The sequence below is a fragment of the Ictalurus furcatus genome, chromosome 12 (genome assembly GCF_023375685.1).
Source record: "Ictalurus furcatus strain D&B chromosome 12, Billie_1.0, whole genome shotgun sequence".
Taxonomy (NCBI): domain Eukaryota; kingdom Metazoa; phylum Chordata; class Actinopteri; order Siluriformes; family Ictaluridae; genus Ictalurus; species Ictalurus furcatus.
This window is the reverse complement of record NC_071266.1, coordinates 25135542-25152700: the sequence shown is the minus strand read 5'-3', so window position 1 is coordinate 25152700 and position 17159 is coordinate 25135542. Positions and strand designations below refer to the sequence as shown.

Here is a 17159-nt window from a genome sequence, read left to right as displayed (position 1 = left end):
TTTGGAATGACGCGCAACCTTTCACCCGGAAACACTTTCTTGCCGTTATATGGATTTATTCTAATTTTTAATTTTTTTTTTAATATAATGATTTAAGACCAAACCAATCCAATAAAACATTTCAGAAACAATTAAAAGCATATACATATATAAAAAGAATTTGGTTATAAGGTTGAAAATAGTTTACATTCCGGTAGTTATTAATTATTTATAATATAAGTATGGGAAATTATTTATTAATTTGTCATTTGCTTTTTCTTGATTTTGGAATAATTATAAAACGAGGAAGCCCTTTTTATGGATACTGGTATGATTTAATTAATCATGTTTAATTAGAAGGAAATTATTAAAATCAATGCATTGCTGACATTTCTGTCTCCTCCTCGTTTTATTTATTTATTAATTTATTTATTTTTATATATAATAAATAAATAATTAAATAACGCAAGGATCAACGCAATTATTATATAATATACCGTATACATATAGACAACCATATAAGAATATAAACGATCCAACCCCAGGAGGCAGGCTACAAAAACAAAAATACGAATAAAAAAAAATGAAGCACATAATATAATTTTTTTAATGCAAGATTTTAAATAAAAACGCAAATTTGGGTCACCGATTCTATGTTTTATGCAATCATTTGTGTTTCAGGCATAACGTCACCATATGTTTCTACGAATCCTAAACACGTTTTCCCCCGTAACAGCGCGTCACTTCCGGCGAGAATAAAACCGATTTTTACGCCAATGTAACTAAAACTGTTTCATTTACAATATGGTCCGATTGTTCATGACGTCATTTATAATCAACAGTTAACTTTAATGTTTTTTTAAATTATTGAATTAAAAGCATTAAATGAAACATTTCACCCAAATAATCATGTTGTGATTTTTCGGTAGTATAATCCTTTCTTTTTATTTCATTTATCTCCCACATTCAATCCCATGTAGTGGTCTGTGTTCGTATTCTACCTGTAAACCCACTAGAGGGAGCACTTCATTCACAAATGTGTCAACAAGAGATACTTCAGCTTTAGCTATACAGTATGTCTACAGCAAATATCCTGCTATATGTCTCTAAATATTCTGCTATATACACTCACCGTCCACTTTATTAGGAACACCTGTACACCTGCAGAAAAGGACCCATGTCACACCCCTCTTCATCTCCCACCACTGGCTTCCTGTAGCCGCCCGTATCAAATTCAAGGCCTTGATGCTCACGTACAAGACCTTTTCTGGAACAGCATCCCGCTACCTCAATAATCTCCTTGAGGATCACGTTCCCTCACGCAACCTGCGATCGGTTAACGAACGACGCACTACTTGTATTGTTCTCCGCTTGATATATTGCTTTGCTTGTATTTCCTCATTTGTAAGTCGCTTTGGATAAAAGTGTCTGATAAATGAATAAATGTAAACGTAAACGCACAGTCGTGCAGTTATCTAAAGCAGCCAATCATGTGGCAGTAGCACAATGCAAACAATCATGCAGATACAGCAGATGGAGCTCAGTGCTTAAGATGCTATACTGATCGGAAGGCCGTAAGTTCAAACCCCAGCACCGCCAAGCTGCCACTGCTGGGCCACTGAGCAAGGCCCTTAACCCTCAACTGCTCAGATGTATAAATGAGGTAATTGTAAGTCGCTCTGGATAAGGGTGTCCGCCAAATGCAGCACGCTAAATGTAAATATAAATACGGGTCAAGAGCTTCACTTAATGTTCACGACAAACATCAGAATGAAGAAGGAAAAAAAAAAGTGTTCTCTGTGACTTTAACCGTGGCATAATTTTTGGTGCCAGATGAGCTGGTTTGAGTATTTCAGAAACTGCTGATCTCTTGGGAATTTCACACACACCAGTGTCTAGAGTTTAAACAGAACGTTGGATCTTGACCTGTATCTGCATAATTTTACGCATTGTGCTGCTGCCACTTGACTGGCTGATTAGATAACTGCATGAATGTACAGGTGTTCCTAATAAAGTGGACAGCGAGTGTATCTAAATGTTCTGCTATATATGTCTAAATATCTGATAAGATTTCAACGTGTATATCCCTGATATCTGTAAGTTCAGTAAGTTTAGGATCTGGGTGGAGCAAAACGAGTAACGGCCGAGTGATGGCCCTCACGTAACACTGTATCTGACCTACATACTGCTAACTGATGGTGATGAATTCATCCAAATCTGTCTGCTTGAAAATGAAAAACATCCAGCCTTGAACAGACAACATGTTTACAGCTTTGAGCTTTTACACTTCCCTTTGGACCACATTGGCCCAGAACCCACTTGCCATTCCCATTACGTCAGCCCCAGCGAATAGAAATGGGCTCACAGGGCTAAGCCCTCCCTCTCTTTGAGAGAAGAATACACAATAATAAGGCTCGCTTTTGGCAACCACGTCATCTTATTTACTGCCCGGGTGTATTTTTAACTGTGAGAACAGCGTCACTACATGCACACATGAATAAAAATATGCCAGGATATGAAGAAGTGAAGCCGGGGCTGATTTCTTTCTAGACAAGACTGTAGATTCACAGCGACAGTCGAGCTAGGTGATTACACGGAGTAAAACGCGCCCTGGTTGTGGTGTACACAATATACACATGCACGAGGTGGACTACTACTACCTCCTCCATCACTTAAGTAAACAGATTACGCAGAGTGTCCGATCAGCATACAAATTACGCAAAGAGACAAACAGAACCATAAGTTTTGAGTGATTTGAAGGAAAGAGCGGGATAACGTTGAGCACAACTCGTCATGTTATTGTACTTCCTACTGAGAAAGATAGAGCATGGTTTCAGACACAGCAATCACAGCTACAACCATGATGGTTTCATAATAATGCATTGAGAGCTAGTAGCTAATAACGTGCCCTTATGTGATTAAACATAACGATCTACATATTTGTCTCAGGTTTCTATCAGTGGAGCCCTTCTAGGAAAAAAAAAAGCGTAACTTTTCTGAAAAGCACGAACAGAGATCTGGATAGTCCGTTAAACTAGTTAGTTCAGATACTTGAGTGGGAACATTGTTATGGTTAGATTGTGCACACACCTTCCCTGTTGCAGCACAATGCATCTGGATGGTTTCTTCATTTCAGGCTTGTGTTTACAATTTTGGACCTAGAAATAAACCCCGGCCACATTCTCTACAGAGCTGTTTCCCATTTTCTTAAAAATAGCACCCTGAGATTTATGTCGCTTCAGCAGAGCGAGCGGAATCTGCTGGCGAAACGTGTCACGCTTGTCGATTGCACTTCACCTCACAGGCAGCAGAGGGCTTCTAATAATTACAAACTTCTCCTTTTTAACAGCTCGAAGTCCTACGATAGAGTCCCCACAAATAAACCAGTAGCACTGATTTCCAACAGTGGTGGAAAATTCTGTCTGTTCTCAGTCAGTCAGATCATTTGACTCCAAAAAGAGTCGACTCTTTCAGCATCCTAACCACTCGTCTGGCTGTTTTCTTTCTGACGTTTGTGATATTTTGACCAGTGATTCTTTGTTTTTGGTTTGTTTTGTTTTTTGCCTAACTACGGCTTCAATGATTCCATGAAATCTTGCACTACCTTCTAATTAACAGAATAGCATTACTTTGATAAAACCTTAACGTTGCATTTGATACAAATGCATTCAAATGATTGTTTAATCAGCAAGGCATGACAAAATGTGCATACAATAAACATCCCTGCATTAGTGCTATTAATGCTGCTGTGTTTGTGCTTCACTTAGAAGTTTTTTTTATTATTATTTATAATTTGTATTTACATAAGATAATGATTTTATACTATGCGTAGTATACATATATAAGATCTAGGGCGTTGGATGTAGTAAATTATGCAGGTGTAAAACACACGTACAGTATTTATGAACGGGGAAAAAAGGTTTGCTGTTGGACTTTTAGTCCATAAGGCATAGTACAAGATCATTTCATACCCTAAATAGTGCAGAAATATAGGGTGTAGGAACCGGAATCTGAAATGGCTCCTTATTGGACTTAAAGATGGGTCACGTGGAGCTTGGAGCCTATTCCAGGGGACCCGGGGTACAAGGCCGTGGGTTGGGGGGTGGTGCTCAGGACACCCTGGACGGGGTGCCAACTTATCGCAGGGCATAATCACACACACACACACACACACACACACTAGGGACAATTTAGAAATCCCAGTGAGTGTACAACGCATGTCTGTGAACTGGGGGAGGAAACCGGAGTACCCGGAGGAAACCCCCGAAGCATGGGGAGAACATGCAAACCCCATGCACGTCCAACTCCCAACCCTGGATGTGCGAGATAAACGTGCTAACCGATTGCATATCATATTACACCCTAGTATTTCATGTCTTAGCCATAGTGCACTTGTGTAGGCATCCTGGTGGGAATGTCCAGACGGGTTACGTGGGATGCAGTAATTGTGTGTGATAAATGCAATCTTCTGTAACTACTACGTGGAGTAAAATGTCCAAGAGTCGGACGTATAGCAGCACACTATTACTACTAATGCTGCAGTGTTTCTAAGGGCACGATGACCACTTTACTGCTGCAAAGGACGAAGTCCTGTCTCTGTGCAATTTAACTGTACACATTGACATTTAACTGACATCGCATTTCTTCATCTTTAGGCTTTTAATACTCCCTTAAGTCACACATACCATACACACTAATATATTCCCCCTCTTTCCTCAACTTTTTTTAAATCCTCTTATGTATACTTGTGTGTGTGTGTGTGTGTGTGTGTGTTGCACAACTGTAGAGTACCTGAGCCTCGAAAAACAAGCGTTTCACAATTCTCACTGACATCTTGTGCACATAACAAACGAACGCGAAACTTCCTACACGGGGTGCACTAATTTTTATTCACCCCCCCCCCTCATCCATATTACTTCTATAGTGTATTTCAAACTCATACATACGTTTTTTAAAAAGTTTCTCTTTCATTTTGAATAAAGATAACGTCGTATTTTCAATCATGTCAGGAAAGGAAAGCACCCGTTTGTTGGGGGCATTTTTATCTGTTTCCTCCTCCACCTCCTTATTCCGGCAGCCGCTGTACACTCGCTCCTCTGCCGTGGTGCACGAGGTGTTCACGCGCCGCTCCCGAGCGCTGATTGGCTGGACGCGACGCAAACAACACGGCTCAGCCAATGGGAGAGGTGTGCACGTGCTAGCCACACGCAGAGCACTGCACTCGTTCATGAACAGAGTGGGAGCCTGTGGTGGTAAACAATCCGCGGTGTGGCGTATGACTGAATCAGTGGCTGGTGGTGTAGCAGTATATAAGGCAAGGGAAAAAAGCTAGCGCACGACAAACAAAGCCTTGGTCAAACATAGCATGCGCGATAGACACGTCGGGATACCGAGTTTGAAGCAAACAGTGCCGCTTGTCGCGTGAGTTGTGTTTTGTTCGGTTACCCTTCACTCAAAACTTATCCATTTATTATTACACGCGTGCGATTTTTCGATTTCACGCGTTTCAAGCGGATAAAACAACGCGAAGATGGTAGCGATGACCAAAAAACCGAAGGTCTTCCAGATCGTGTTCAGCGATCCGTCGAAAACGTTTTACTGCAGCGGGGATAAAGTGGCCGGGAAGATCGTGGTCGAGGTGAGCGAGATCACACGGGTCTCGGCCATGAGAGTGCTCGGCATCGGCTGCGCTAAAGTGGATTACTCCAAGGGGAAGCAGAGATGTCGGCAAGAACTCGACTACCTAAAGTATGAAGATGTGGTCCAGCTGGACGGCCATCCTGCAGGTAAAACTACAACTAAAAAACACAAACAACAACAACGCGTCCTTCCGCACTAAATAGCAATCCTGCAGAGTTCCAGCGCTCGTGCGTCGCCATGGCTACCGGTTCAGAGTGCACACTAGTGTACTAAGTAGTACGCATGCGTTAGCTCGGGCCGTGTTCTGAACGCGTACTAGCGTCCTAAACAGCACGCTAAAGTCTAGTCAATTGTAACGGCGGAAAAAACAGTATGCTAGCTACTAGCTAGGAAAATGAAACTTATAATCCTGTAATGTTTATTTGGTATGGTATTTTAGGCTCTTAAGTTGTACTGTTCAAACTTTGAAAGCACAATGTAAGCTAGGCATGTGCTTGAAATGTTTATTTATAATACACAAAATGGTGATATTTCCCGGAAGTGCCTTTATCTTTGGCGGTCCATACTTGGCACACTAGCTAGAATAAGTGTGGAAATGTGAGGTAACTAGTTCTTCATCACCCCAGGTGTGTTTTTGCTGTTATTGACAAAAAGTGTGTTTTTTTCCCCACAGATAATGATGGCTCGGTCATCCTCAGGCCTGGAAACATATACGAATACACGTTTGGCTTTGAGCTTCCACAGCAAGGGTGAGTATCCATCCATCCATCCATCCATCCTTCCCCCCCCCCCCACACACACACACACACACACACAGAGACAGAGAGCTGTGAATTTGTTTCCTGGAGATGCGACATGAAGAACACTGTACTAACTTAATGTTTTCCCGTCTGCAGGCAGCTCGTGTCTTCGTACTCAGGAAAGTTCGGGAGCGTGCAGTACTACGTCAGAGCGTTGATGGAGAGAGCGTCTCAGCCCGCACTCGAGTGCAAGAAAAGCTTCGAGGTGGAAGAGCCGCTGGATGTGAACACGCCAGACTTGCTGGTGAGAAACAGAGATTTTTATATTTTTTTTTAATCGTAGCATTAAGCGCCATCTTATTTGATATCACACTTAGCTTGAAATGCCTAGCTGATCGGCGTGTGGATGTTTTCAGTCTCCTGCAGGCGGCATGAAGGAGAAAAAGGTCACCTGCATGTTCATCCCCGACGGCCAGGTGTCCCTGAACGCCAAGATCGACAGACGCGGCTTCTGCGAAGGCGAAGAAATCTTCATCGATGCCAAGTTTGAGAACACATGCTCGCGCATCGTGGTGCCCAAAGCTGCCATCGTGGCCAAGCAGACATACCAGGCCAACGGGCACACCAAAGTGTTCAGGCAGAAGCTCTCCTCTGTTCGCGGGAATCACATCATCTCGGGGATGTGTGACGCCTGGCTTGGGAAGACCATCCGCGTGCCTAAGATCAAACCCTCCATTCTGGGTTGCGGGATCATCCGTGTGGAGTATGCTCTCATGGTAAGTGTCGGCATTTGACACGGCCGAGAAACCAGCACTGTAGTGGAAACTGCTTCGTTTGCGAGTTAGCATGCTAAGTAACTATTTCTTATATTTTCAGATCTACATGCACATTCCAGGCAGCGAGAAGCTGGTCCTGGAGCTGCCCTTGGTCATCGGCACGGTGCCCTACAGTGGGCTCAGCAGCCGCAGCAACAGCATGAGCAGTCAGGAGAGCACGTCGTCTGCCAGCTGGGTGTCCCTGCGCATGCCGTCCTCGTGTCCACCCAGCTACTGTGACGTGACGCGCGACATCCGCCTTGACCAGCCGCTCACGCCGCTGCTGGACGACTACGACGGAGGGGACAGTCCCATCTTCATGAACAGTCCACAGTTCAGCTTCCCTCCACTTCCACCCTACTCCGAGGTGGGTCTCGAGAGCGCTCAATTCGCACCAGCTAGCATTGCTTCTGTGTGTATTAAAAGTACTTGCATTTGTTTACCAAAAAGTTCTAACCCAAGTTTGACTTGTTTACAGGTGGAGGAAGAGTACAACGGCAACGCCCACATGCTTCCAGTGTGTTGAGCCGCTTCCAAAACCGATACCTGTCACAAGCAAGCCAGTCTCCCCTCTCACCATTCAGGAACCGCTGAAGAGGAGGACGAGTTAAAGAAATCCGACAGCGAGGCGAGAGTCGGACGAAGAGGGTCCAGCATCCCGGGTTTTCCGTATCCGTGCTGTCACGACGACGCTCGAGCGATGCTTTCCGAGCCCGAGCGCGCATTGTGGTGAACTTTCGGGGACAGAACGAGCCATGTCTAGTTTTAGCTCGGGATGCCTGCTGAATCTGAATCGAGGCTTCTAGTTACTCTAAGACATTCCCTTTAAAATACAAAAAAATAAAAAAGGGCGCAAAGCAACTTCCCAGCTTTTAGTTCTTCACCTGTTACGAATCGTTCTATAGAAATCCTGTGTTGGAGGAGCATTTATTTGAGGAAGTGTTTGATTTAATATGGATCAGTGTTTATTGAAGCTGTTTTTCTGTAATCATGCACTTATTTTTATATGAGGATGCACTTTGCTTCCTGACTGCCTGAAGAGACTACTCCTATATTACTGTTTATCATCATTATTCTGTCTTCCACTCTTGTGTTTCTTCCTTCTGAGTGATTTGTACATCATGAAAGCTCCACTGATGCACTGTGTGTTTGAAGGTGGACTTCGCTAGTTAGCGGGCCAAGCCTGACACGTAAAGGTGCCAAAGTTCGGGTGCATATGTTATTTAGCCAGATCAGGAAATGCACTGTGTTGATGAATGTTATCGATTTCTTGTCTCTTTGTATTATTTTTTTATTTTATTTTCACAGCGATCGCCTTTCATATTGGATCTGATGAGATTGTATGATGTTTTTGCTTGTTGTGTATTATTATTATTATAATTTTTTTGGATTATAAATGACATTTTTTGTATCTGAACCCTGTGGGTTAGTTTTCAATAAAAGGCTAAAAATCTTACACCTTTTGTTTGTTTTTCATTTAAAATGGTGGATTATAATGACCAAAATAAAAACCGTCACACGCGCCCACACACAAGTTTAAATAAAGACAGACTGATACGCCCTAACATTAAAGTGCACCTCTTATGGTTTTGAAACCTAATTTTGTTTTAAAGGTCTCATACGATAGATTTACGTGCATCCAAGGTGAAAAAACACTTTAACGTGCTCATAATTTAAACTGCAGCGTTACCTTTCTCCCCCAGTGTCACAAACGACTCGTTAAATGATTCGTTCTAAACTCCTCCTTTCAGAGAGCAAACTCTGCTCTGATTGGTCAGATTGGTCCCAGTCTGTCGTGATTGGTCTACCGTTGTCAGCGAGCAGCTGATGAAGACCAGAGGCGGGACTTTTTGTTACGAACCTACGTAGGTTAGTACAGGAAGTAAAGTCTGGAATCACTAACGAGTCGATTCAGCTGTTCAGAATCGGTTCCTTCTTTTGGGAGTCGATAACTCCGTTTGTCGTGCGCTTTGATTTTTGAAACTTTGCAGACGTTTTTACATTCACAAACCGCTCCGTATATAACACACTACATGAACGGGAATATTTGATAAACCGTAATAGGTGCACTTTAAAACCACCGAGAGGTGAAGTGAATAACATTGATTATCTCGTTACCCCGTCAAGGGGTGGGATATACAGACGCATCTCAAAAAATTTGAATATGGTGGAAAAGTTTAAAAAGTTGAACTTTCTAGATTCATTAGCACATAAAGTGAAATATTTTAAGCCGTTTGTTTTGTTTTGTTTTAATCTTGGTGATTACGGCTCACGGAAATCCAGTATCTCAAAATATTGCAATAAAGAATAGAATCACATCCTTCCTTAGTTTTCTGCACAGTTATCCTGCTAGCTATTTCGCAAGAAGTCTGAGGGCCTAAAACTCAAGGGAAGTAGCTTTAGCCACATGGATCTTGTTCAATTCTGCTGCAAGTGCATGCTAGTGGATATATTAGCTGTGGCAGCAAACCTAACATCCTGTTTATAGTGTAGCTCGACGCAGTGAAAGCTAGACGCCAGATGTCTAGCTTTCACTGGAGAGTCTGTTACTTTTCAATGCAGGACTCAAAATCACATTTCATCATGCAGCACTGAAGTGTTACGAGGCATATGAGGTATACAGGGCTGGACTGTCTGGAGTCCACGAAACAATCCAGACTCGCAGGCAGCATGGCGGATCACGCATCACGTCCGCTCTACTGTCTTCACTCCCATTGCTAGTCGCTGCACCAAGTCGCTCCAAATTTGCCTAAAGTTCAACTTCTCTCAGCTGTCGTGTCAATCGACACGCCCTCATCTTCCTGATGAAAATGTCTGAAAATTCCCACTCCTTCCGTGCCATTTCCAGAATACCTGAATATCCACGTGATAATAATGATATTGCGGTCATGGCTGCTCTGAATACCGTAGGAATGGGTCTGAAATACCTACAGTGCGCTATAAGAACGACTCGTCGTGTTAACACGAGCCGGACGTGACGACTGAAGGAGCAGTGTTCCTCCATTCTATTATGAGTTTTATGATGACATAACTTATTTACTCTCTTACGTAAAAAAAAAACCCCCGCAACAGCTTCTGTTCACACACAGCGTGTGGCCGTATGATGGGTGCAGCAGATAAAAGAGGCAAGAACTGTAGAAAGATCGAGCAAAATGGATGGTCGCTGTGTGTGTGTGTGTGTAGAGACGTTACAGACGGCGTGAGATGGCTCTGAAATGGGGTTATGGATTTGTGTTTTCAGATGAGCCTCCATGTGCGTCAGTTAGCTCTTGGAAGAGCGCATATGTGTGCGTGTGTGTGTGTGTGAGAATGTGCTTTTCCTGCAGTGGTGAGAACTGAGATAAGCCTGACGTTGTTTATCTCACGTTTTCACATTTCGCCTTTTGAAAACGCTAAAAAACGATATACTGGCAAATAAAAATACGGGCAAAAATGATAGCGTCATTAGTGTGTGCGTCGTTTTATTCGCGTTGCCGATTCATTTCGCTCGGTTTCTAAATGTGTTTCTGGAAAGAAGCGGAATGATCTGCTGGTCAAATGAGTAACCGTGTAGAGAAACAGGATTCAGTCGATTCAGAGTGTTCGTGCTGTCTGATTAAACCTCATGCATATCTATTTATTGTATTGTGTTATGAAGCATTTATAAATGAATTTGGTTTACACTGCATGGAAAAAAACAACAACCCACCTTCCACCATTTCCTAGTTGTTTGCGTGAGGCTGCAGGCATCTGGTTTATTTATAGCACAAACATTTGCCGTCCGGCCGTAAACATAAAACCCTGCAGTACCGTGCACTCAGTCACGTCCACCGATCCTTGACCTCTGTCTTTAAATACAGAAATACTTCTTAACAAGCCTACGCAGAGCTCCTCATGCTGTTAGCACAGTGTCTCTTTAGGAGCAGGATAACCAACTTTACATTAAGGCAGAATATAGTGCTGATAAAATGTTGGCTTGAGAACATTGTAGCAGCAAATAATGTGACGTAGATGCCAAAAATGAAACATTGATCTGTTTTTCATTTCAATTCAGGACGGCTTAGCCTTGCTAGCACATTTATATCAGCCGCCCCGGCTAGCAGGCCTTTAATCACGATCAGAGCGATGTGTAATAGCGTGGAAATGTTTCATCTTTGTTATGTTATGTTATGCTTCCATTCGTCCCTACGCTGCCCTGACTCCAGTTACATCATTTCAGTGGATTCTTTTTGGTTTACAAGGTAGCCTAAGATACCTGTTTGGAGAGGTGCACCGATACTAAATCTCTCAGCCGATACGATAACCGATTATTCACAGCGATATTGGCCGATACCGATAACCGATTATTCAAAGTGATATCGGCCGATACCGATAACTGATTATTCAGAGTGATATCGACCGATACCGATAGTTCTGCTTTTTATACCTTCTTTTAAATGAATAATAAAGAATAAAGAAATGCAAATAAAAACTTTATTCTCTCCATTTCAACAAGTTGTTTGACAGTAACTGGTCTCATAAACAGAAAACACATTACTCTAATTAACATTAACACATGAACTCAATTCTGAAGATTAAAGTAAGATTATTAACTTATTGAATGTTATTAATTCATATTAACATTGACTGAATTGTAAAAAACCTCCTGTTAGTCTCACATTCACTCGCCACAAACAAAAGCATTTCTACTTCATCACTGAATATCAAACTGGTCGTATATAATATCAGCTTTTTATATATTAACATTAACTGGATATGAAATACACTACTCTACAAATATATTTTTCTGTGCAATATATACTTTTTTGTCAACTCATCACAAACACACCCTACTGGCCTCCCTTGCTATGACATGGTGTGTCTAGAAGCAATGAAACAAGAAGTGATCATCAGGCAGCTAAAGACCTGACGTCAGCTTGTTGCTTACAGCTCCATATATCGCCTCAGGCTACTGATATCATTACCACACCCGCGTCTTGTGGATGTTACATCAGCAAATATTTCTCTCTTAAGCCTGAATCTATGCAGTTCTATGGTGTTTATCTGTGCCTCGGGCTGGTTATAATCACTGTTATCTCACATATTCCCAGGATTTTGTTTGGTCAAGGATCGGGCGTGGTCTTCTAAAATATTTTTGTTGACATCTCGTGGTTTCTCCATGGACATACTCCCGGTCTTTCTTTCTTGGTTATTGTGAAGTGCTGCTTCGTCGTTCTGCTCTCCTATCGTTTGTGCGTCCCATACACCATGGCCGTGTTGAAGAGAATCCCTGCTTGAACTTTCGTTTTTGGCTTCATGGAGGGTATTCGGTTAAACGTGTATTCAGTCAAACTAGTTTTATGTGCAGTTTTATCCAATCAGAGTGTCTTCCATGTTTACTTACGTGGTACAAAACTGCACATTTAGCCTCAGGCTAATGATATCGCTAGTCCATTGGTTACAGTTACTGATACCTGAAACTAGCCGTGTGTTATAATAGTAATAAATTCTAGAATATACTCGAATAATCCGCAGAGAATAGTCATTTCAAATGATCCCTACTTCCTCTGGTTTCTATTCAAGGTACACTGCGTGTTTTTTTGTTTGTTTGTTTGTTTGTTTGTAATGGTTAATTGTTCTAGCTAAAAGCGAAACTCTATGTTGTTGGGTTTGACATAAAACTTTGAAGGCTCCCTCAAGTCCACAGACCAAAGAACCGGACTTGTTTTCCCAACACGTCCCAGAGAAGCTCGATCGGATCGAGAGCCGGGGAATTTAGAGTCCGAGTCAACACCTTGAACTCTCTGTCATGTTCCGTCCTCACGTGCCCATTGTAGGCACTTCCGGCGGTGGACAGGGCTCAGCATGGACACTCTGACTGTTACACAGCCACATACACAGCCAGCTGCAATGCACCATGTGTTCTGACACCTATTTATCATATCCAGCATAAACTTTTTCAACAATTCTGTACTCTTCTGTGGGATCGGACCAGACGGGCTAGCCTTCACTCCCCACGTGCATCAATGAGCCTTAGGTGGTCATGACCCTGTCCACCAGTTGTCCTTCCTTGGACCACTTTTGGTAGGTACTAACCACTGCATGCTGGGAACATCCCCCCAGAAGACCTGCCGTTATGGAGATGCTCTGACCCAGTCGTCTAGCCATCACAATTTGGCCCATTTTTCCACTTCCAACACATCGACTTCAAGAACCGACTGGCTACCCCTTGCTAAGATAAGATAGCACTTTATTGATTAGAGTGAAATTAGAGTGTACCAGGTGCATGCATAAAAGACAAGGCACAAATATACATAAGAAATAAAGTAACCATAAACTACAGATATAATAAGGTAAAGTCAAATAAATGTTGAAAAATAAAATGTTTTGTCAATTGTATGCATAGCATAGATGTAACACTGTAAATAATATGTATCACATACATCTACTGCTGTGCTTAGGTGCATGAACTTTATTTAGTGTGTAGTTGGCTGATGTTACGCTACTTTCCCTTACAGTGGACTCCGTACTCTATTCATTGATGCCTGAAACTGAGCTGAAAGTATTTCACACGCTGTTCACCATGCAACTTTAGCCTGATAAATATTATCTCGACAGCTGGGCCTTCGAATTTATGACCCCTCTATTAACTTTGTATGATGAGACGCAACATGTTTACGGTTCAGCGTTCCGGTGAATCATATGTGCAGTGCTTCTCGGAAGACGGCCAGGCGGTGTTTACCATCACAGAGCCTGTTTGTCGACTGGAGGAGGAGATGGGCGTAGATCAGAGCCTCCCACTCGGACACTGCACTCAGACGTCCTGCTTTAAATACGTCTGATTTAACACACCGGCGTATTAGCACACTGTTTACGAGGGTGAAACCGGGGTTAGGCTGGGCAGCTTTTATATATTCCGTTTTTGTTTCATGCAAAAATTGTACACAGCATAACTTGGTGCTGCGTATCAGACGTGCAAGAACATGTGCAGGTTTTGGTTACGAAAGACTGGAGACGGAGCCGAGTCTCCTTACAGCTGAACACTCATCACATACGGATAGCTAAATGAATAAATAAATCTAGACATGGGGTAAAACAGAATGTTTTTTAGGTTTTTACATTTTTTTTTTATATGTTTCTGGACACAAAACCAGTGTGAAGTTGTTATGTCCCAAGTGCACTAATGACCTAGAGGTAAAAAAAAATAAAAGAAAAAAAAGAAAAGAAAAAAAAAAAAAAATTTAGGAAAAGTTGTTTTTCTACCTTCTAGACATCAGGGAAGAAAAATATTGACTCAAAAATGAGCTTTTATAAAAATGAATTAAAAGTAAAAAGTGGTATTCCGTCTTCTTGATGCAGCATCTAGTGTGTTCAGTGTGTAATTAATATATATATATATATATAAATATATAGTATTTGAATAAAATATGTATCGATTCAATCTAGATAAACATGAACCCTAGACATTTATTGTTCAGTTCAGGACAATAACGTTATCACCAAGGTTCACTACGTCTGTTTACGTCTTTAGAAAGATTGCACCATACATTTTTATTTTTGTCTCCTTCTCTATCAAATCTGACTCAACTCATGAACACACCCTTGCTGAGAATAAAACAGGTGTGTTTGAGTGTGTCGGTGTAGGGCACTGTGTATACAGGGAGTGTTAGTGTGGTATCGTTCTGTTATACTTCCCTATCATTTCCCTTTCCCCTGCTCCACACATATGATTCAACTGAATCACACACCTCATTCAACCGGTTGCGTAATGACTGGAAACACTCCCACATACCCACTGGAGCTTAATCTGTACACTTTTATTGCGGACATAAACGGAAAACATCAAACATATCAAACAACTTAGCCCCGTACTTACAGACCCATAGAGTAGGTTGATGTTTAACCCTAAGTGCTTTTGAGCTTCTACTTTTTCCCCTGTATTTTAATTCATTTTTTTTTTCCCCCTCAACAAGAATATCCCGGTCACTGCGGCTGATAAACATCCCTGCAGCGTGATGCTCCCACCATCAAGTTTCATGCTAGGGAAGGAACAGACCAGGTGAGGAGTGGTGAAAGGTAACACGTGGTTCAATCTTCATCACATCAGACCACCAGAATTGTATTTCTCATTGCTTCATAGTCGTTAGGAAACCTCCAAGTAAGCCACTTTGTACTTTTTACTGAAGAGTGATGGTGAGATGGTTCTCCTTTCAGATCTCCAAAGTGACCTGGTTCTGGTCCTGCAGGGTCAGATGGGATCTTTAGGAAGTCAAGAACGAGTGTACACAATGCTTTTTCCCATTTTCCAATCTTCCTTCCCAACCCAGTTTGCATTTCTTTTAGCAACGTCTTGATTGAGTGATTCTTTACAGTGGATGTTTAACTTTTTTTTTTACTGCATGTAATCTGTTCACACACTGGTGTAACTGGTGTATTATTTGGCCACTTTCATCCATTCTGACTTAAGTCCATGGTTTGCTTGGTGTATAAGTGCATCTTTTTCAATTGCTTCCACTAAGTTGTGCTCTGCCTTCACAAGGCAATGGACTGGCTTAGAAATAATAATAATAATAATAAAACAAACTAATTTTGCTCATTACATTTCCACTCAGACTTAAGCCAAACTTTCTCACTCACATCTCCAAAGTCCTTATAACTGAAGTCTGTTCAATCAGCGGCCATCTTGGCAACACTTGTGGGCAAACATTTTCAGCCATATGAGACCACTTGAATAGGGAGAGACCCATTTACCAGAAATGGATCATCAAGATGACATTTGAAACACGGGTTTGAAATGGTAAATAAATAAAGGGCAGTATTTGGCTCGGATGGCACAAAACGAGACCTGTGAATCCAGCCAACCTCATGCCGATCTTTTCCAACCTCATGCTGTGTTCCAGGGCAGCGTAAAGTGCTGTCCTCCCTCGTCCAAAGCACAAGATCTCACAGACACGTATGACTGGCTAGTGTCACCGTGACTGACAAAGGAGTGACACCATCCTCCTCCGTCAACTTCTTCATCACTGACCCTGCAGTCACACCATCAGATGACAAAGAGACGGACGATGACTCGTTTTCTATGAGCGTACATGCGCGACTATGTTTTAATCCTAGGTAAATTAGAATGCAAATCCAAATGGTTGGTTCTAATTATTCACCAGACCAATCCCATGATGCACACGGTGTGACAATTCCACAGTTCCCCTCTCAAAACTTTAGCTCCTACCTGCAGTTTAAGAATCGGATACACTAGGCGTTATTAGGCCACGTCTTTACCAACAAGACGATCGGTGCTTTTTGTGGAGGTGTAGGATTTACATAATACCTCCACCATGTTGAGGGTTATGCACTACCCCATACATATTTTAAGCAGCGGTCTGTCTACTCATACAGTCACGAGCGTCACTGTGACACCGTGTATAGAGATTACATCTGGCCATGAGAGACCCGGTCACTGATTAAAGCCCCTGTTCTGGTTTGCTCTGGACTTGGCATATTATTGGCATAAACAGTGAGTCTTACGCGTTTTACAAGCCCAGTTCCCAAAAAGTTGGGATGCTGTGTAAAAGAGAGACTCTGCCTCTCTAAGATAGTCTTTTTATACCCAATCATGTTACTGACCTGTTGCCAATGAACCTAATCAGTTGCAAAATGTTCCTCCTTAAAAGGTTTCTTCTTTAGTAACACTTACTTCTCCAGCCGTTCGTCGACCCCCGTCCCAACTTTTCTGAGACGTGTTGCGGCCGTCAAATTCATGCTACAGTACAATTGATTGAATGTCATTTCAGGTGGTATTTTCCACATATCGCTGAGACCAAGATGCATTGTCCCTATGATAACACGGCCCCAATTCCAAAAGAGTTGGGACGCTGTGTAAAATGTAAATAAAAACAGAACGCAATGATTTGCAAATCTCATAAACCTGTTCGTTGTTCACGACAGAACATGGAAAACATATCAAATGTTTAAACTGAGGAATTGTTCCGTTTTAAGAAAATTTTTTTTTTGAATTTCATGGCCACAACAC

General features: G+C 42.0%; 1 protein-coding gene across 1 annotated transcript; it reads left to right on the top strand.

Annotated features, from left to right (window-relative positions):
* The first annotated feature begins 5290 nt into the window (after window positions 1-5290).
* On the top strand, window positions 5291-8630 carry txnipa (thioredoxin interacting protein a). The gene is made up of 6 exons (XM_053638406.1): window positions 5291-5765; window positions 6293-6368; window positions 6516-6663; window positions 6776-7135; window positions 7236-7541; window positions 7653-8630. The coding sequence occupies exons 1-6, from the start codon at window positions 5510-5512 to the stop codon at window positions 7698-7700; spliced, it is 1194 nt and encodes a 397-aa protein (XP_053494381.1). The 5' UTR covers window positions 5291-5509; the 3' UTR covers window positions 7701-8630.
* Window positions 8631-17159: the final 8529 nt, after the last annotated feature.

Bases quoted from the DNA above. Each gene is read 5' to 3' on its own strand.
- txnipa (XM_053638406.1), top strand. From the start codon at position 5,510: ATGGTAGCGATGACCAAAAAACCGAAGGTCTTCCAGATCGTGTTCAGC. The intron at 6,664-6,775 runs GTGAGAAACAGA...GGATGTTTTCAG, and splicing joins TGAACACGCCAGACTTGCTG to TCTCCTGCAGGCGGCATGAA. The intron at 7,136-7,235 runs GTAAGTGTCGGC...TTATATTTTCAG, and splicing joins GTGTGGAGTATGCTCTCATG to ATCTACATGCACATTCCAGG.